Source organism: Salvelinus namaycush, chromosome 23, assembly GCF_016432855.1.
Source record: "Salvelinus namaycush isolate Seneca chromosome 23, SaNama_1.0, whole genome shotgun sequence".
Taxonomy (NCBI): Eukaryota; Metazoa; Chordata; class Actinopteri; order Salmoniformes; family Salmonidae; genus Salvelinus; species Salvelinus namaycush.
The window spans coordinates 27,128,288-27,150,588 of record NC_052329.1 but is presented as its reverse complement, the minus strand read 5'-3'; the positions used below and the strand labels follow the sequence as shown (position 1 = coordinate 27,150,588).

Genomic DNA, 22,301 nt, shown 5'->3' with positions numbered 1-22,301 from the left:
TCCCTCCTCACACTGCTCCAGAGAATCCCAGGCGGGCTCCGGCATTCTCCTTGGGTCGATCGCCCACCTGTCGATCTCCTCCCACGTAGTGTAATCCAGACTCTGCTCCTGCTGCCGCTGCCTGTTACCCCGCTGCTTGGTCCTTGGTTGGTGGGTGATTCTGTAACGATCGTTCTCCTCCTCGTCTGAGGAGGAAAAAGGATCGGACCAATATGCAGCGAGGTATGAAGACATAATGAATTTATTAAATCAAGACGAACACGAAGAACACTTGAATAAACTACAAAATAACAAACGACATGAACCGACCTGAACTTGAGAACAAAACGCACGAACAGGAACGAACACACATACGACCGAAAACGAAACAGTCCCGTGTGGCACAAACACTGACACAGGAACAAATCACCCACAAACAAACAGTGTGAACAGCCTACCTTAATATGGTTCTCAATCAGAGGAAACGTAAAACACCTGCCCCTGATTGAGAACCATATCAGGCTAATTGAAAAGAACCCAACATAGAAACACATAACATAGAATGCCCACCCAGCTCACGTCCTGACCATACTAAACAAAGACAAAATAAAGGAAATAAGGTCAGGAACGTGACATTTATGTAATTAATCATCTTTGGGCTACACAGAAACTATGCTAAAATGTCACATATTTGTATAGTCAATTATAGCAAATTAAAAAACACAGAACACATTTAACTTTATTGTTTAATTTAAGTTAATATAATGAAATAAAAGTACTTTATGACACTAACTGTCACTATATCCAGCTAGTATAAATGATGTGAATTGTATTGAGTCCTCCATTTTCCTAATAGTACCTATAGAAGTATATAAAAACAGGATATAAGTCTAAAAGAGGATGACCTGGTATATTTCTCCAGACGGCCGTTGTGTGGACATACAGTAGGTCTACTGTATGTTCTGTGTCAGTGGACTATTCCACACTAAACTACCATCACATCACTGACCTTTTAAAGGAAGAAAAACCCCCCAGTATACAGCAGTGTGTTCACTTGATCTCCAATGACACAAAGAATTAAATTGTCATGGTGTGACTCTCAGCCTACCGTGGGGGGTTAGGTAAGTGCTTAGGCAAATGATTGGTTGATGGAGATTACTGACATGTCTGGGCAGGTGATTGACAAGGTTAACAATTCTGTGATTGTATTTGACCATGTGAAAAACAGCTACTGTGTAATTTAAATAATACAGTATAGGTTAAATGGAATTGATCCATCAATGCTTAATCTTGAGAACACTACACAGAAAGATTGCTGAACCTTTTCCTAGCTTTTAGTTGTCCTGAATGGTTGATGCACTTTAGTTTTCTCAAGATTAAGTGTAGAACTTTATATCAACTACAAATGTATCAAAATACACATTTTACATTTAATAACAAAATATATAACAAATTTAATAAATTGTTTTTCTCCCACTGTAAAATTAGTAAAATAAAAAAATGTATCCTCCAAAATTTACAAATATCTTGTTCTGTATTGCAATGACAATCTTTTGTGTTCTATCTCCATAGTTGATTGAATTTACAGCAGGTGAAATAATTAAAAAATACAGATAGTTTCACCCCAATTTGGTGTGATATATGACTCAATATCAAATCTGCTGTGGAACAGCTCAAATGAACAACCAAGTATTACGTTTTAAAAAGTTACTACATTTGAGACACATGTTGTCATCACTTTAGTTTGTCTAGATTTGGTTACATTTAGGCAAAATGCAATGATTATGGTGTAGGAATAGATTCTAATAATCTTTATAGTTGAGGTGTATATGTTAATGTACAAGATATCTGAACATGCCAATTTCCCTATTGAGTAGTTGTGACAGCTCTTTGATGACTCACAGTTCAAGCCAAAGTTTAACACATTGGTTGAAATAGTCTCTATTTTCTATTCTCCTAGCAGATAGATCAAGCTTGAGAAGCTAACACAATTTTACATATTCTTGACTATATCATCATTTTCACTCTCAGGTCACAGGTCAACATAGTATGATCAACAATATGTGTTTGTAGTATCTTTCCGGTGCAGCCAACTTCTTGTTAGGCAAAGTTCAATATTGTTGCATCATTCACATCAGACCAGTCTGAAGGGAGGCTATTAAGCCTAATGCCACTCTAAACCTCCCTGGGACTAACCCTGCAATTGGCCTAACGAGAGGCAAGAGACGGTAACCAAGGCCTACCTTTGTTGTTATTTCAGTCTCTCTGATCTCACAGGTAGGTGTTGCTATAAGGTTTTCAAGGGAATTGAGAGATACAGTGGACTAATGACCTGTTTTCTGAAGACTGACGGCCAAACAAATACAGTAAACATGTTTTCCTGCTCAATTGACCAGCTTCTACATACCCTAAGGCATTAGGATAATGGACAGGCATCCAAGTCGTTATTTAACATCCCAATGTCTCTGCGTTTCTATGTGGTATGCACTTTATGTTATATCTCAAACACACAATATTACATATAATGTTTTACCTTCCCTTGAAGAAATTCCCTATAAATAGAGTGCATTTCAAAACACTGAAATCCCAAATGAGTTGTCTTTGTAATGATTGCAATTTCCAGCAAGACTAAAACAAGTGGCCATCTGTCAAGTTGCAGGCATAAGGGTATTGTGTTTCAGTCATCCCTAAGCCTAATATTAGTCAGGCCTGTGTACTACAGGTGTAGGATCTTTAGGTATATGAAAAATAAATATTGACAAATTATTAGATAAAATATTGAATTTGGCATTTATTAATACAGCCCATCGAAACATAATTAATAACACATTCGTAAATGTCAAAAAAGAAAATCCAAAAATAAATCACAACGAATAAGTGTCAGGCATATATCTAGGAGATATAAGAAAGCTAAGGAAATATTTGTGTTTTTTGGACACATATTTAACCCCGTATTTTTGTTGGCACAAAACTACCTCCGTACTTCCATTTGTTTGTATGGGTTACCAGATGTGTCACGTTCTGACCTTTATTTCCTTTGTTTTGTCTTTATTTAGTATGGTCAGGGCGTGAGTTGGGGTGGGCTGTCTATGTGTGTTTTTCTATGTTGGGGTTTTGTGTTCGGCCTGGTATGATTCTCAATCAGAGGCAGCTGTCAATCGTTGTCCCTGATTGAGAATCATACTTAGGTAGCCTGGGTTTCACTTTTGGTTTGTGGGTGTTTGTTGCCGTGTCAGTGTTTGTTCGCCACACGGTACTGTTTCGTTCGTTATTCTTCGTTTATTGTTTTGTTCCAGTGTTCCGTGTTGCTTATTAAAAAGACATGAACACTTACCACGCTGCGCTTTGGTCCTCCTCTCTTTCACCCAAAGACGAGCGTTACAGAAACACCCACCTAACTCGGACCAAGCAGCGTGGTAAGCGGCAGCAGCAGCAGGAGCAGCGATGTCAGGAGGAATGGACTTGGGAAGAAATTCTGGACGGTAAGGGACCTTGGGTTCAAGCTGGAGAGTATCGCCGCCCTCGTGAAGAGCTGGAGGCAGCTAAAGCCGAGAGGCGGTGGTATGAGGAGGCAGCACGGAAGCGAGGCTGGAAGCCTGAGAGTCAGCCCCAAACATTTATTGGGGGGGGATAAAGGGGAGTGTGGCGAAGTCAGGTAGGAGACCTGCACCAACTCCCCGTGCTTACCGTGAAGAGCGAGAGTACGGGCAGACACCGTGTTATGTGGAAAAGCGCACGGTGTCTCCTGTACGTATGCTTAGCCCGGTGCGGTACATTCCAGCTCCACGTATCGGCCGGGCTAGAGTGGGCATCGAGCCAGGTGCCATGAAGCCGGCTCAACGTATCTGGTCTCCAGTACATCTCCTCGGGCCGGTGTACATGGCACCAGCCTTACGCATGGTGTCCCCGGTTCGCCAGCACAGCCCAGTGCGGGCTATTCCACCTCACCGCACTGGCCTGGCTACGGGGAGTATTAAACCAGGTAAGGTTGGGCAGGCTCGGTGCTTAAGAGCTCCTGTACGCCTTCACGGTCCGGTATATCCGGCGCCACCTCCTCGCCCCAGCCCAGTACCACCAGTGCCAACACCACGCACCAGGCTTCCTGTGCGTCTCCAGAGCCCTGTTCCTCCTCCACGCACTCGCCCTGTGGTGCGTGTCTCCAGCCCGGTACCATCAGTTCCGGCACCACGCACCAAGCCTCCTGTGCGTTTCCAGAGGCCAGAGTCTGCTGTCTGCCCAGCGCCACATGTGCTGCCTGTCTGCCCAGCGCCGCCTGCGCTGACCGTCTGCCCAGTGCCGCCTGCGCTGTCCGTCTGCTCAGCGTCGCCTGCACTGCCCGTCTACCCAGCGCCGTCTGCGCTGTCCGTCTGCTCAGCGTCGCCTGCACTGCCCGTCTGCTTTAAAGACAAAGAAAAATTAACCCATGTGGTCCAAATTTCCAATTAGAAATATGGCCATGCTCTAAACAAGTTCTGTTCAAAATGTAGCAAGGTGCCAAAAAAATGGTGTTAAACTCCTCCCAGGAGATAGTGTTTGTGCTGCATGGACTGAACGTGACATATCTACTTCGGATTGACTCTCACTCTATACCTCTTCACCATTTCTGTCAATCTGACACTGATCATTACCATTTTTCTGTAGAAAATGAAGCACGAACCTATGTATTTATTCCTCTGTAATCTGTGTATTAATGGTATCTATGGCGCTTCAGCTTTCTACCCGACGATACTTTATGACCTTTTATTTGACTCTCATGTGATAACGTACATTGGCTGTATGACCCAGATATGTGTCATCTACTCCTATGCTTTCTGTGAATTCACCAGCTGGCATATGACAGGTATGTTGCAAGTCGTTACAATACCACTCTATCATGACTACTCTAAAAGTCTGGACTTCTTCTTGTAAAGTGGCTTTTCTAATGGCTAGAAAGTATCATTGGGAAGGTACTAACAGCTAGGTTACCGCTCTGTGGCGTCTACATCGATAAACTCTACCGCTCAAACTGGGCGGTCGTGAAGCTCTCATGCGTGGACACCACTCTGACCAACCTCTGCTGCTTCATTGTCACGTTATCTCACGTCTCTCAAACATTACTCATCCTGATTTCTTATTCATTCCCGGGCGGAGAGGAGGAAGTTCATGCAGACCTCATCTAATCACGCTGACTAACTTCACCATATCCATCACCATATCCATCACCAGCCTGCTGCCCCTGAGGAATATCATGGCGGTGGAGTTCCTAGTTGTGCCTCCTCTTGTGAACCTTATCATATACGGAATGAAACTCAGAATAGAAATAAAGTTGTATAGGTGTTCAACCGTAAAGTTCCTGCCCTACGCTAAATGTATTGTAGTGATTTTTCTTGTTGATCTAAATTGTGCAATATACTGTATTTTACATAAAGCTATATTAACAATGTTCATGTGTAATCAGGAAAAGGTGCAACTCGCTCACAATTAAAATCTTGGTACTTTATCTAAATATTAAAATCATGATGTTTTAGCCGTCAATGGCCTTCGTCTGAATAATTTTTCATGGACATCCTGTGGAAAAACGTTGACCCTCTCATTTGTTGTTAATGACAGATTCAGGGGTTTGGCTTACGCTGGCCAACTAAGTAAAAATAGCTGTATATAGCAGTATATAGTATATAAACTCAGCCAAAAAAGAAACATCCCTTTTTCAGGACCCTGTCTTTCAAAGATAATTCGTAAAAATCCAAATAACTTCACAGATCTTCATTGTAAAGGGTTTCAACACCGTTTCCCATGCTTGTTCAATGAACCATAAACAATTAATGAACATGCACCTGTAGAACGGTCTTTAAGATACTAACAGCTTACAGACGGTAGGCAATTAAGGTCACAGTTAGAAAACTTAGGACACTATAAAGACCTTTCTACTGACTCTGAAAAACACCAAAAGAAAGATGCCCAGGGTCCCTGCTCATCTGCATGAACGTGCCTTAGGCATACTGCAAGGAGGCATGACGACTGCAGATGTGGCCAGGGCAATAAATTGCAATGTCCAAACTGTGAGACGCCTAAGAAAGCGCTACAGGGAGACAGGACGGACAGCTGATCGTCATCGCAGTGGTAGACCACGTGTAACAACACCTGCACAGGATCGGTACATCCGAACATCACACCTGCGGGACAGGTACAGTACGGCAACAACAACTGCCCGAGTTACACCAGGAACGCACAATCCCTCCATAAGTACTCAGACTCTCCGCAACAGGCTGAGAGAGGCTGGACTGAGGGCTTGTAGGCATGTTGTAAGGCAGGTCCTCACCAGACATCACCGGCAACAACATCACCTATGGGCACAAACCCACTGTCGCTGGACCAGACAGGACTGGCAAAAAGTGCTCTTTACTGACGAGTCGCGGTTTTGTCTCACCAGGGGTGATGGTCGGATTCACGTTTATCGTCAAAGGAATGAACTTTTTGCTTGTTGTCATTGCAGGCAATCTCAACGCTGTGCGTTACAGGGAAGACATCCTCCTCCCTCATGTGGTACCCTTCTTGCAGGCTCATTCTGACATGACCCTCCAGCATGACAATGCCACCAGCCATACTGCTCGTTCTGTGAGTGATTTCCTGCTAGACAGGAATGTCAGTGTTCTGCCATGGCCAGCGAAGAGCCCGGATCTCAATCCCATTGAGCACATCTGGGACCTGTTGGATCGGAGGGTGAGGGCTAGGGCCATTCCTCCCAGAAATGTCCAGGAACTTGCAGGTGCCTTGGTGGAAGAGTGGGGTAACATCTCACAGCAAGAACTGGCAAATCTGGTGCAGTCCGTGATGAGGAGATGCACTGCAGTACTTCATGCAGCTGGTGGCCACACCAGATACTAACTGTTAATTTTGAATTTGAGCCCCCCCTTTGTTCGAAGACACATTATTCAATTTCTGTTCGTCACATGTCTGTGGAACTTGTTCAGTTCATGTCTCAGTTGTTGAACCTTGTTGTGTTCATACAAATATGTACACATGTTAAGTTTGCTGAAATAGAATAATAGTGAAGACATCAATTCTATGAAATAACAGATATGGAATCCTTACCTTAGTGTTCTTGAGCACAGGGCTATGGTGGTCTGCGGGAAACATGTTGGTATTACAAACTCAGACAGGGAGAGGTTGAAAATGTCAATGAAGACACTTTCCAGTTGATCAGCGCATGCTCAGAGTACACGTCCTGGTAATCTGTCTGGCCCTGCATCCTTGTGAATGTTGACATGTTTAAAGGTCTTATTCTTATCGGCTGCGGAGAGCATGATCACACAGTCGTCCAGAACAGCTGATGCTCTCATGCATGTTTCAGTGTTACTTGCCTCGAAACGAGCGTAGAAGTAATTTAGCTCATTTGGTAGGCTTATGTCACTGGGCAGCTCTCGGCTGTGCTTCCCTTTGTAGTCTGTAATAGTTTGCAAGCCCTGCCACATCCAACGAGTGTCGGAGCCGGTGTCGTACGATTCGATCTTAGTCCTGTATTGACGCTTTGCCCGTTTGATGGTTCAGATATCACATGAACACACATAAGACATGTTCCCCAGTAATGAGGGGGGACCGAGTGAAAAGGTTTGGGAACCACCGCTCTACAGTATAACAATATTACAAAAACTTAAATAATTATTGGCTTAATTCTGCTGTCCTGGTTGTATTGTATTTTCATGGATGTTATCCCTATATCCCTGAGTTTGTGGTAATGTTATAGACAGAGTGTATTGCGATAACTAGTCGGTAGTCAAGCTTGCCTGTTCAAATATTACACGAAAATACAATATGTAGTCTTGTTGTAACTGTCATTTCTTTGGCTTGTACTATCTTTCCTAACATATACTCATGTGTAAGAATTCTATAAATATGTTTACAGTTTACAGAGACAAAACAGAAAGTGTTTAACACTTGTACACCACATATAGCCTCATTGCTGAACTTCTCCTTTGGCTGTTTATTTGTGATTCTACAAGGCAGATAGGATACTGCACATCGTCCTCCTATACTTTTAAATCCTATTATGTATGGCATTAGGATCATTAAAACCAGGCAGGCTTGTAAAAAGGAACTAGGCCTTAACCGATTTTTGTAATATTGAATTTAGTGTTTTGTGTTTTTTAAGTTGCTATAATTGACCCTACAAATGTGGCATTTTGGCATAGTTTCTCTGTAGCCCAAAGATTATTTAAAAAATGGTATTGTGTATTGTCACTAAGAATATTGTATGTAATATTAGGTATCTGAACTTTATAATTCACCAATTAAATATGGTGTTCCCTAGGCTGTTTTAGATCCATTCTGGTTTTATACAGTATTCAGAATTGGGGTGAAAATTTATGTTCTGCTGGCAGATGTTTGGATTGGTTCCCTGCAAACAAAAATGTGTTGTTAGGACGTCCCCGGAATGTCACAAAATTGTTGGTCAGGACATTGTGTCATGGTCCCCTAGAGGTTTTGTTTAGTTCCCGGTTTATCCTGGGGGCTTCCCCGATGACTTTTTAGATTTCATTTTAAATTCTAATTCATCTTTTCAATAATTTAATGATATTCTAATTGCATCTCTTCAGTTTTTTTAATTCATTTTGGAAAGAGTAGGGTTAATACTGAAGCAAAAATATCAGGATTTTTTCTTTGGTGGTCTCTGGGTTGAAAAATCCAGCTAGTTCAGCCAGCCATTGCCTAGGTGCAAAAATCTCCCATTCAATGCAGTTAACCCCCAACAACAACTGCTCCCTGGGCGCTGATGACGTAGATTCAGAGAGGTTGGGTTAAATGCGGAAGACACAATTTGGTTGAATGCATTCAGTTGTGAACTGACTAGGTATCCCCTTTCCCTGTCATTCAACTGTATTAGAGCAAAATTGTGGAGTGAGAATGGAATGAACCAACCACATTTTGACTTGCAATGAGTGGTACTGTACAAAAAAGATAAGTGACTTATCTAGGTACGTCACTACTGAGTGCGCAAGAGTAAAGAATCAGTGGCAATAGCAAGCAGTAGTCTTCCCACGCTAGTAGCTAGCGTGTGTTTTAATAGTGTGACAATGGTGACGACAACTGCATCAGCAGCAGATGTTATCAACTTCAAGGTGGATGATGTAATCTTTTTTTAATATTATTTTTTTAAACTTTTAAACATACAATCCAACTGCAGCGAAGCTTCTCAACATTTAAATTACATTTAAGTTATCTAGCAGATAAGCCCATCCGGAGCGACTCACAGGAGCAACCAGCCCAGGCATTGGATGTAACAACCTTTTTTGTGTCATTGTTGTATTTTACCGTAATTTTACGGAGCAACTTCACTCTCTCTCATCTTCAGTTCCAGATTCCAACCCTCGGTTTCCCTCATCCCATCCCACCCATCTATGCTGGCCATGCCTTTCGAATTTCCGCTCATTAAGTGAAGCTATGGTGTCTGTTATTTTTCACAATTTTTTGGTTTGCTTCAACGTAGGCTATTGAAAAATCTTTGTTCCCTCTGAAGGCCTAGGTTGAACAGTTTCGGTTCGCCACTGCGTTTTTAGGACATTCTTGGGACATTGTGTCATTGTCCCCTGGATCTTTTGTATAGTTCCCAGTTTTTCACTTGACGGTAGAAAAGAAACATTCTCCCCCCCAAAAAATATATATAGCCAGGGCATGCATACCCTTGTTTCATTACACGTCACCCCTTGCTACTGTTGGCAAGCCCATCAAGTCCCTGATTTGTGAACCACTGATCCATTCACAGCTCTTTGTCTTTTGCAATGTTAGGGAAACCCCCCTACACAGTGCTTTTAAAACATACCATATGTTTTCAACTAACATATTTGACATACTGTAAATGATTACATTGTGCATGTTCATTCATACAGTAATTACTATTCAAATATGTCCTCACCTGGGACTTGAACTCTCAACCTCTTCCTGAATAGCATTCCGATATTCCTGCATAGCGTTCCCATATTCCTGCTATGCCACCGTGTCTGTCAATGACTGATTTCACTTTTATTCCTACACTTTAAACTTCAAAGTAAATCAAAGCTCTGTTAAAAATACACTCAAGTAAAACTATTATACTTATAGTGATTCTGGAGTACGATTAAAACCAAATAATATGCCCCACCAACATTAGACAACTATACTGAAAACCCAAACTCAAATAGCTAAAATAAGTCAATTAAATCAATGATAAGAGAATAGTCAGATTAAATGATAGTCAACCACCGGTCACGGCAACCCACCTGAAGATGGCAACCCATATTGCGTACACCTGGCAACCATCATTGCACACACTTGCGCCCCATCGTTAAGCACACCTGGACTTCATCACCACCCTGATTTCTCTCCCTTCATATAGCCCTCAGCAGCCTCAGTCAGTATTGGTTTTTGTTACATTCAGTATGAGTCTCCTGTTTTGTATTTTCTTCATGTTTATTATTATTAAGCTCAGCTTCTGCACCTGACTCCCTGCGTAAACGTTACAGAATATTGCCTCAGATATTATGGAAGCAGCAGAAGATTACACCATCTTCCAGACGGTCGAGGAACAGAGTCCTCTACTCCACCAACCCCACGACTGGCTGGCTCTACTGTGTACGACCATGAAGGAGGTTCTTCACCGGCTCGACACCACCAGCGAGGTTCTCCATACCTCTGATGGAGGGCCTCCTACCATGGGTCGTCACAGTGAGCCAGTCCCCCAGCCTACCAAGCCATCCGCCCAGGTCTATTCCGCCTATCAGATGGGAGCCCCCACCACAGAGAGGTCAAATGTTGCCACAGTAATTTCTCTGCTAACCGGACAGGCGTTGGCAACGGCCAACTCCAGCAGGGTGCTCAGGCCGCTGCGGAGTACGCCCTCACCTTTCGGACTGTAGCAGCCTCCAGCAGACGGAATGAACATGCGCTCCGCACTCTTTTCTGCAGACAACATATCCTTGGACGCTCTCATCGCGATGGCCATTTATCTTAACCTTCTTCGGGTGCACCGGTGACCTCGCCACTCACCTCCCTCCTTTGGCTGTCCTGAGGCAGAGCCTGAACCCATGGCAGTAGGGTTCGCCGGAGACAGCTAGCACTCTGTCCCTATTGTGGCCAGGAGCGACACCAGCTTCAGTGGTATCCGGTGCGTCCTAACCCTGGGGTCCACTAGAGTAGAGGGGCGGCCCCGTGACCTTCCATCTCCCAGGGTAGGTGTGAGTATTCCATTATCATCGTTTTCCGCCAATCCTTGCTGGTTCCCTTTTCACTGCTGGCTGTCCATGAAGTGTTGTCTCTACAACTCTGGAGGACTTTATCGACCAGTCCCTTGCCTCTTCCCTGAACTTAACTTCATACCCCCTCTCCTTTTCCTGTCCAAGCTCTGGATATGTAACCATTGGGATCCGGCACAATTACGCATGTCACAGCACCCCCTCACCCTCACAGTGGGACGCAAGCACCAGGAAAGCCTTCACTTAATCACCACCCGTAAACAGCCATCCTCAGCCCGTGGCTCCAACTTCATAACCCTACCATCTCCTGGTCAAAAATGAGAATCACCGCCTGGGGACCAGGATGCCAGACGGCCTGCTTTACCACACCCTGTGGTTCCACGTCAGTGGAGGGTCCTGTGAGTGTCCTCCAGCCCATCAATCGGTCCTCCAGTATTGTTGGCGCCGTGTTTTAGGACGTAGATGTGGACATCCGTCAGGCTCTGGAAGGAACCCGCTCCTGCCACCTACCCTCCAGAGTGCATCTAAGTCCACACAGGGGTGTGAGATTGGTTGTTGACCTGGGTACACACATCCCTCGCTGCTGGACACCCAGGCATCACCCCGCACCATCTAATCCCTGTCCGATAAATACTGGTGGCCCACCTTGGCACAGGACGTCGCCCACTATGTCAACTCATGTTCGTTATGTATTCAATGACCTTCTGGAGGACATCATTTCTGTCTGTGGTCCCCAATTCACGTCGCGGGTCTGGAAAACCTTTATGGAGAAGCTGGGGGCCACGGTAAGCCTCACATCCAGGGACCAGCCTCAGTCTAACAGGCAGGTGGAGAAGACCAACCAAGAGCTAGAGAGGTTGCTGAGGAATCACTGCCAGGACTGGTAGGGTGAGATGCCCCAGATATTTCCCTGGGTGGATTACGCACAGAACTCACTTTGTCACAACTACACCGGGTTGACTCCCAGTGCGTTCTGGGATATCAGCTGGCCTTGGCTCCAAGGACTCTGAGCCAGACCGCAGCCCCTGCAGTTGACGAGTGGTACCGGCGAGCAGAGGTGTGGAATGCCGCTCACATGAGGCTCCAGTCAGCCGTCAGAAGGATCTGGTGGACCGCCACCGCAGTGAGGCTCCCGTGATCCATCACATCTGGCTCTCCACCAGGAACCTCCCTCTCTGCCTGCCCTGCCGGAAGCTGAGCCCCCGGTTTCTGGGCCCCTTCAAGGTCCTCCGGAGGGTCAATGAGGTAACCTATCGTTTAGAACTCTCCACCAACTGTCTATCTCACCCTGCTTTCATGTTTCCCTCAGGCCGGTGGTTCCTGGTCCCCTGGCTGACGCCGTCCCCTGCAACACCTCCGCCTCCCCATCGAGCTGACATCAAGCTGACTATGTTGCTAAGCCCCTCCTGGACTCCTGATGTTGTGGAGGTTGGCTCCAGTACCTGGTAGACTGGGAGGGGTACGGTCCTGAGGAGCGCTCTTGGGTCCACATCCTGGACCCCAACATCATCCGGGATTTCCATCTCTGCTGTCCAGACCGGCCTGCTCTTCGCCCTAGGGGCCACGGTCAGCCTCACATCCCTCTGGCGCTCGACATCGCCAGTCTACTAGCCACTGGTCCTGTCAACCATCATGGTGCACACCTGCTCCCAATCGTTAAGCACATCTGGACATCATCACCAGCCTGATTACTCTCCCTTCATATAGCCCTCATCAGGCATGTTTGGTTACGTTCAGTACACTTCTCCTGTTTTGTATTTTCTTCATGTTTATTACTATTAAACTCACCTTCTGTACCCGCTTCCTGACTCCCTGCGTATACGTTACACAGATAACTAAAATTACTTTGGAGCTGGTACTGTTTTGCTGCGCAGAGATGTATTGTAGGTAATGAATGTGCAGAGGGGGACTTCTGAAATTTAACAGACTTTGTGGCAAAGCAGAAACATCAGTATACCCCAAGGTTCAAGTCCCAGGTGGGGTCATGATAAAGTCCCTACTAAGTAATCCTGTCAAAGATTTGAAAACTATTTTTAGCTGACCAGCGTACCACTTACCTGAACCCCCATAATATTGATTTTATAATGGTTTGTGACACCTGGGACCATCCCGTGGCAAAAACCTCAAGGGGACCATGACAACTTCCCAAGAACGCCTTAAATATACTCAGGGACATCCCTAGGACAAACCGGGAACTCCAGGGTACCACTTCACAACATCCCAAAAACGTTCCCGGGACAAACCGAGAACTAGACAACATCCAGCAGCCCATGACGCAACATCCTGACAACTTTAGCTGACCATTTAGTGACATTCCAGGGACGTCCTAACCTTTTTTGTTTTCAGGGATGTTCCCTTGGGACCCTGTGCCCAAGAACACTAAGGTAACCTGCTTAAATGACTACCGACCCGTAGCAGTGCTTTGAAAGGCTGGTCATGGCTCACAACACCATTATCCCAGAAACCCTAGACCCACAGCAATTTGCATACTGCCCTAACAGATTGACAGATGCAATCTCTATTGCACTCTACACTGCCCTTTCACACCTGGACAAAAGCAACACCTATGTAAGAATGCTATTCATTGACTACAGCCCAGAGTTCAAAGCCATAGTGCCCTCAACTCATCAAAAAGCTAAGGACCCTGGGACTAAACACCTCCCTCTGAAACTGGACTTCCTGACAGGTCGGCCCCAGGTGGTAAAGGTAGGAAATAAAACATCTGCCACACTGATCCTCAACAAAGGCCCCTCAGGGGTGTGTGCTCAGTCCCCTCCTGTACTCCCTGTTCACTTGTGACTGCACGGCCAGGAACAACTCCAACTCTTAGCGTCCCGCCTAAACTCAGATTTTTGTATATAAATATGAACTTTACCGAACAAAACATGTATTGTGTAACATGAAGTCCTATGAGTGTCATCTGATGAAGATCATCAAAGGTTAGTGATTAATCTTATCTCTATTTCTGCTTTTTGTTACTCCTCTCTTTGGCTGGAAAAATGGCTGTGTTTTTCTGTGGCTATGTACTGACCTAACATAATCGTTTGGTGTGCTTTCGCCGTAAATCCTTTTTCAAATCATGTTGGCTGGATTCACAACAAGTGTAGCTTTAATTTGGTGTCTTTCATGTGTGATTTCATGAAAGTTTGATTTTTATAGTAATATATTTTAATTTGGCGCTCTGTATTTTTACTGGCTTTTGGCCAAGTGGGACGTTAGCGTCCCACATATCCTAGAGAATTTGAAACTGTTGTGTTTAGTCTGAGCCTAAACAGAATCAAATGATTCACACTTGAATTCATTCACCTACATACACACTGAAGCCTTGTAAGGACTAAGAATTGCTGCATTGACCAGAGGAAGAAAATTAGCAAAAGCTATGGAGAACTCAACCCAAGTCAAGTTATTTTATCTCTTTGGCTTACAAGAGACATTTAACAACAAATCAGCTAATTTTATCTTGTCTCTTATCACATACCTTTTCATCATCACTGTGAATCTGACTCTGATCATAACAATCATTCAGGAGAAAGGCCTCCATGAGCCCATGTATATCTTTCTGTGTAGTTTATGTGTCAATGGATTGTATGGAACATCTGGTTTCTACCCCAAGTTGTTACTGGACCTTCAGTCAGATGTTCAGGTGATATCTTATGGTGGATGTTTCACTCAAGCCTACGTAATATACACATCTGTCCTGTGTGAAATGTCTACTCTAACAGTGATGTCTTACGACAGGTATGTGGCAATATGCAGACCACTACTATACCATACCATTGTGACATCTTTAACTGTTAGAAAGTTACTCTTATTTTCTTGGGGTTATCCTTTATTTATAGCACTCATAGCAGTTAGTTTAGCCGTCAGAATTCCTTTGTGTGGATCTCGTATTGATAAGATCTTCTGTGACAATCTGTCTATACTGAAACATGCATGTTTACCCATTACAATCAATCAGTTTTTGAACAAATGTATAATAGTGGTTCATGTTTTACAGATACTTTTCATTGTATTTTCTTACTGTAAGATTGTAAGGAATTGTGTAAAGTCAGCTAAGGGAAGGATTAAGTTCACACAGACTTGTGTGCCACATTTAATAACAATGGTTATTTTCATCACAGTGACCCTGTTTGACACTTTACAAGGGTGGAATAATGTAAATATTACACTAAATATGCGTAATGCAATGGCTGTACAATTCCTTGTTATACCACCTGTCTTAAACCCTGTCATATATGGACTTAACCTCCAGCAGATTCGAAGAGCAGTTTTTAGAAAGTGTAATGCACATAAAATCATTGAAATTAAACGTTAGTTACATGAACTTACACAACAGGCAGACTTCCCCATATCAGAAGTCAACACAAATAAAGGTAAAATCTGCCAAAACTGTTGCAATGTTAAATGCCGCCTCATTTCTTGATACCTTTCGCAAGCAGCGCAACTTTGGTTTAAAAGTGTAGGGGGGAACATAAAACATAACCTGGCAGGGGGTCTGGGGGCCCTCCCTAAATTTTCTGGGGCATCTAATGCTAATTTCCTGCATTTCTACTAGTGCTGTACACAACAACAACAAAAATCTTGGTCAACCAAGCGTAGTCTTTTCTTTCGACCAATCAATCTTTCTAGATTTTAAAACATGCATTTTTCCATATACAGACACATCTGATGTGCCTTTTTATCTTACCATTTCTACCAACCTGCGTGAGAGGTATGATTTTCATAGGCACATATCGTGGAACAGTTTCATTTGATGTATAATAGTCTTTGTATCTCAAAATCATTGTCTGGTTACGCATGGCCTGTCTGCAATGAACTCTAACATTGTATCAACTATCAACTGGGTCAGGTATTTTATGACGTTTCCACTGGATCAGAGCATTACATTTTTCCCTTTCATGCCAAGTGGTTATCGAACGGGAGAGAGATGGAAATATTGTTCAATCACTTTGAGGAACTATTGTCATTCTTAACTGATTCTAAAAACAGACTTTGTTTACTTGCTGTTTGAGGTGAAGAAAAAATACTTTGAGAAGCTCCACAGCTCATTAGTGGTGGTGAGTTAAGACATTCAGAAATACTATCAGACATCACCAAATGGGCACATTTATAGGCCTACATTTGCACACAGGCCAGGTAGACTAGTCGTACTTGTATATGCGTAATCAGGTGTCATGACTTGCCATTTTGGGTAAGGAAGTCCCCCCCCTCTCTCACTCTCTCTTCCACCATAGTTTTTTGATGGTCGGAAATACCTACAGGAAAACTCTCTCTCCCACTCTTTCAGAAATGGAAGTTAAATTCCTTTGTTACCACAGAGAGACGTTGCAGTACGGTAACATCAAAAGGTTGAATAATGAAACAATATTTCTGTAATCCAAACAGTTGGAAGGGTCCGTGGGTACTTAAAGAACAATTATGTCAGATCAGTTGTTGTTTTGGGATCTCATTAAGGACGGTATAACAACATAACTGTATCTCTGAATGTATATATTTCCGAGTTGTCAGTTTTACATCCAAATGTTGTGGAATTCATGGGATTAAATATGAAACTATTTGTGAGAAGATGAAATGTGATCTTGGCCTTCAAAAAGTTTATCCAGTCAGTAACCACGCCCACGTGATTACAGACATTATGCCAAACGTAGTGGAACGCCCTTTTCCCCCAAGTGTTTAAAAGGATTCGCTGAAGAATTCACATCTTAGACCAAAACAAGCCAGGTTTCTGCCGGTGTGTGAAGTGGTTCCAGCTGAATACGTTACAAATGGTTTTAAAACTACAAGACCAGAAAATGGTAAGACACTCTAAAACTCTCTTGAGTGAAGAAGATGAAGACTACACAGGAACATTCAGTCTGCAGCTGTTTAAGTACTCTTAGTCTAGTAAAACTGACGAGAACCACCGGGTGACACTCTGAAAGATCCATTCTAAAGAACATTTCCCTATCAAACGACCATTGGTACGTCTGATTTACCCTTTATAACAGAGCCCGCTGAACAAGCCACAACTTCGAATTACTTTGATCTCTGCTGGACAAACCAGAGATTTCTGTCGAATTACTCCCCAGACGGACGGACAAGACATACACACGTAAATATGTACATTGCAATTCTTTTCGAATGAGTGGCCGTTCATGTGCAAAGTATTTGCATTTCCATGAGCATAGTTATCAGCTGTATGTGCAATAGTAAAGTCTTTTGTCTCTTCCCGCTCTTTCTTACATGCCCCTTCCTTTTCATTTTTTGTAACAAGCCATCATATCAGGTTAGTAATCAATGTGTAAGCTATCCTGTTTGTGTGTTTGTCATTCTGTGTGATTATTTAGTTAGTTAGTAAATAAATAATTAAGCCAATTTGTATATTGTTGATTCATCATTTATGCTATGGTTCGTGCATATTTGAAGTCAACGACGTTCAGAATGAGACTGAAGTTAAATAAGAATTAATGAATTGACTGTGACTAATGTAAGAGATCTTTAAGAGTTCATTCGGAAAATGGTAACTCTTTAAATAAACTTTTTCCGTGGTGTCCCAGATTACTACTTAATTAATTGTTATATGGTTAATTTTATTGCATAATAAATAAACGTAGTTAATTGATTTTATAAAATAACAGTCAAACACATTAATGACAGCAAAGACACAGGTGCGCGTCCTTACTCAACATTGACAGGAGAGTTTCAAACACAAAACTATGATTAAATTGACAAAACTCGTAAATGGAATGGAATAAACCAAAACTTGTTTCTCACAAGTGGATCATTGGTTGTGAGTTCTGCAAAACACATGGCCACTCTGACATTGAGAATGTTAAATTACTGTAATAATAATATATTCAATGCATTAACAGAAATGACCGTAACCAAATAAACACTACAGATTAGTAATTATGGGAATTGACAGTAAATGTAGGCTACTACTAGTGATATTTCTAATGGGGAATTGATAGACATAGCAAACAATGCACACAATGAAGTTATGAAATAATGAATACCCACGAAATGGCGGGAGAGAGCTCATTCTGGAGAGAGACGTGCCTTGTGCATCTGAGCCACAATCCCCATGTTCTTGGACAGTGGCATCCCTGCGGCCTCCTCATTGAGACAGGCGCGAATCAGTGTCACATGTACCATGAAAAATATATATATATTGGTGACTGCTTGACAAAAAGAAATTGAATGATTTCAATATAGACCCTCTTACAATATTCCATAAGGCACTCAGAATGTGGGGGGTCACGTTCCTACCATCCCCATGGTGTGCCCCTGCCTATCGCCATCTTCTGTGATTTTCAAATATTACAAGAATAGAGTAATTGAAGCAGACTTCCAGAGCAGGAAAACACTTGAAGGCATCTCAAATGGCACCCTATTCCCAGTATAGTTCACAGCTTTTGAGCAGAGCCAAAGTAGTGCACTATTAAGTTTATAGCGTGAAATTGATAGAACAAATATGTGACTCTTTATGCAGTTAAGAACTTTCTAAAAAAGAATAACAACATGGAAAGCTACTCTTTCAATATATATTATTCCCACTGGGAGTATAGTCTTAATACTGTCAACAAATAAATTCTGTCAATAATGCTTGTGATTACACGAATCCCAAATGTTGTTTTGTTGGTTAATAACTTGTGATAACACATCTATGTGCTTATAACCAGGCCTCCTCAGTGTATCTCAAAATAAATGGATATTCACGACCACTTTGGAAGAAAATTCATTGTTTCATTGATGCAATAATAATAATATGCATGTAGAAAGTATGGTTGAATGTAGGCTACACATTTAGAGTGATATAACACGCATAAACAACATACAAGAAATACCGAACAGAAATATCACATTGTGAATTTCTATTTAATTTAATCACTAGATTTTTTTAAATCCAAGTTTAACATATATTATTTATTCATATTCTGACAGTTGAAAATTATGTATTTTTATCGTTTTATGGTGGTATGAATTATGGTTAGAGCAATGGCACAAATTAGGCTATGTATAGCTCCAGGCAGTAAATTAAATGATTTACACTTGTCATTGGACAAACCTTGCATCTTGAGTTGGATTGACATATTGACCAGCCAACCATTGATTGTAGCTTTGTTGGCCCTTCCCTCTCTATAGTAGTGGTAGTATTATGATTTTTTCTACCAGCATAAAAGGATAAACATTACGGATTAGCCTACATTATTGCAGAGCTACATTATTGCAGTATCGGGTTCAATGGAAGTGCAAAGTTCAATAACAGACACCTCAAACTAGTTTTTAACTATTTTATTTCAGTGGCAGGGATAGCTATGTTTGTTTTGCAACAATGTTTTGTTTTGCAACAATAGAGTAGCACACACAAGTGCAAGTAAAATTAAACGTTTTGCCTGTTCTCTGCAATGGGTTTCTAGTTAAAATTACATATTTTGTGGTAATTCACCTGTATTCAGCCACCCTTGGGGGATATAGCCTTGAGTGGATAGACCCTCTAACAAAGACTTCATTCTAAATGTAAAATGCTCACCTGCCATGCAAGTTCAACAAGTTTGAAAGTGTAACTTTATTTTGATGGGGCAGTGCGGTTTTTAAAAAAATAAGTTCAACCACAAAGTTATTGTGAAGTATAGTATAGTATAAAGATGGCGCCGACAGACATGGTAGCTCTGCTTCTAGCGCCTAAGCAACTTTGCAGTATGTTTTTGTGTGTTATTTCTTACATTATGGTGTATTTATGGTGTAAATAACTTTTGGATATCAGAGCGGGGGTAACTCACCAGCATTACAACCAGGAATAACTTTCCTGAATTAGATTCTTTGTTCGTACCTCCCAGGGCAATTGAACTTATCTCAGAGACTGCCCCAAGATGCCGCCGCCATATAAGAGGTATACAGAGTGGACTTCTAGTCCAACCCAGGAGGCGTGCACACCATCAACCGCTTCAGAGTGTATTACTCACTAATGTTCAGTCTCTGGACAATAAAGTCACTTCTGCTCCTGCAACGCCCTCTACTGCTCATCCTGTGTCTCCTTGACCTGCCGCCACTCCCCCAGTACTCTCTCCCTCTCCCTCTCTCTGTGTGTGCTCGTGTGGGTGGAGACAGGTGTGCTGGAGTCAGAGCAGATCCCCACCAGCTACAACCTGTTCCATAATCAAGACCTCTACAAATACTCAGCCCTGCCACTTCCACGCTGCCAGATTGTAATCTCTACTCAGTCAGTTTACGCTTCTAGATGTTTGTACTGTTAGATCCTGTTATCCTGGTGTGCCTGTTTCCCTTGTCTGACGCTGTTTTCCTCTCCGCTACAGTTCCGCCCGCTCTGACCATGGTCCCTGTCTCCATTCCTACGTCTCGTCATCCTGCTACTCTGTCCTGGATTCCCCACTCTACTACTCCCTTGGATACACCTCCGGACCCTGTCCCAACCCCTCTCGCTCCAGCCTCAGCTTCCGCACCTGATTTCTTACAACCCACCCGAGCTTCCCCTGGCTTGCACTCCATCTTCCCCCTGTGTTTCAATAAATACCTTGGTTACGTCATCACAGTCTCCTCGTCTGAGTCTGCTCTTGGGTTCCTCTGTTTCACTCCGCACAAAAGAAGTAGACAAGCTCAGGGTGTCACGCCCTGACCATAGTAAGCTTTTTATTCTCTGTGTTGGTTGGGGCGTGATAGTGACTCTCTGGAGCCTCCAGAGACGTTCTCCAGTCCGGAGCCTTCCGAGTCGCCCTCCAGTCCGGAGCTTCCAGTGTCTCCCTTCAGTCCGGAGCCTCCAGCGTCACCCTTCAGTCCGGAGCCTACAGCAACGCCCTTCAGTCCGGAGCCTACAGCAACGCCCTTCAGTCCGGAGCCTCCAGAGACGTTCGCCGGTCCGGAGCCTCCAGCAACGCCCTCCAGTCCGGAGCCTCCAGTGTCGCCCTTCAGTCCGGAGCTTCCAGCGATGCTCTCCAGTCCGGAGTCTCCAGAGACGCCCTCCAGTCCGGAGCATCCAGCGACGCCCCCCAGGCCGGGGCCCGCTACAAGAGTGCCCAGTCCGAGGCCCGCTACGAGGGTCCCCAGTCCGGGGTCGGCGGCGAGGGTCCCCGCTCTAGAGGCGCCACCTAGGTGGGCCAAGCCAGAGGTGGAGCGGGGTCTACGTCCCTCACCAGAGCCGCCACCGCGGAGAAATGCCCACCCAGACCCTCCCCTTTAGGTTCAGGTTTTGTCACGCCCTGATCGTAGAGAGCTTTTTATGTCTCTATTTTGGTTTGGTCAGGGTGTGATTTGGGTGGGCATTATATGTTCCTTCTTCTATGATTTGTATTTCTGTGTTTGGCCAGGTGTGGTTCTCAATCAGAGGTAGCTGTCTATCGTTGTCTCTGATTGAGAACCATACTTAGGTAGCCTTTTTCCCACCTGTATTTGTGGGTAGTTGTCCATGTTTAGTTGCCTGTGAGCACTACGTTGGCTTCACGTTTCGTTTTTTTATTTTGTTAGTTTGTTTAGTGTTCGTTCTTTGTAATAAAGAAGTATGTACGCTCACAACGCTGCACTTTGGTCCACTGTTTCCACCTTAGACGATCGTGACAATTCCCAATCAGAGGCAGCTGTTTATCGTTGTCTCTGATTGGGGATCATATTTAGGTAGCCATTTTCCCATTGGTATTCATGGGATCTTGTTTACATTTAGTTGCCTGAGTGCACAACAGTAGCTTCACGTTTCGTTTTTGTGCTTGTTTGTTTTGTTTTGCTGAGTTTCGGTTTATTAAAAATATGTGGAACTCTACTCACGCTGCGCCTTGGTCTATTCATTACGACGATCGTGACACAGGGTGAGGATCTCCTTCCAGAGAGACATCAGGGACTTGTCGTGTCTTTGGCATCATTAAACTGAAGACTGTTCGTTTATCAAATCAATTCTCTGTCATTATTATTGCGTGATTAACTAATCAGGTAAATGTAATTACCTAGGAAGTCGGGGCACCAGGGAAAATATTCAGATAACTTTCAGATATCGTAATATCTGATCAATTAGTCTTCTAATTAATGAATTATTCTTTACCTCATGTTAGTCTCATTCCAAACGTCGTAAATTGTTGGTTATCTGCACGAACCAAGTATTCACTATGAATCATCCAAACATCAATTGTCTCA

The 22,301-nt window shown here is 43.3% G+C and overlaps 1 protein-coding gene and 1 pseudogene across 1 annotated transcript; both read left to right on the top strand.

The window, feature by feature from the left end:
• The first annotated feature begins 4,536 nt into the window (after window positions 1-4,536).
• Window positions 4,537-10,847, top strand: LOC120018588 (annotated as a pseudogene).
• A 1,100-nt stretch (window positions 10,848-11,947) lies between these two features.
• On the top strand, window positions 11,948-20,630 carry LOC120018587 (olfactory receptor 6N1-like). Its single transcript, XM_038961799.1, has 5 exons — window positions 11,948-12,066; window positions 12,186-12,306; window positions 12,623-12,818; window positions 14,612-15,461; window positions 20,480-20,630. The coding sequence occupies exons 1-5, from the start codon at window positions 11,948-11,950 to the stop codon at window positions 20,628-20,630; spliced, it is 1,437 nt and encodes a 478-aa protein (XP_038817727.1).
• The last annotated feature ends 1,671 nt before the right edge of the window (window positions 20,631-22,301 follow it).

Bases quoted from the DNA above. Each gene is read 5' to 3' on its own strand.
- LOC120018587 (XM_038961799.1), top strand. From the start codon at position 11,948: ATGGAGAAGCTGGGGGCCACGGTAAGCCTCACATCCAGGGACCAGCCT. The intron at 12,307-12,622 runs GTGAGGCTCCCG...GGTTGGCTCCAG, and splicing joins TCTGGTGGACCGCCACCGCA to TACCTGGTAGACTGGGAGGG. The intron at 15,462-20,479 runs GTGTAATGCACA...TCTCCGCTACAG, and splicing joins CGAAGAGCAGTTTTTAGAAA to TTCCGCCCGCTCTGACCATG.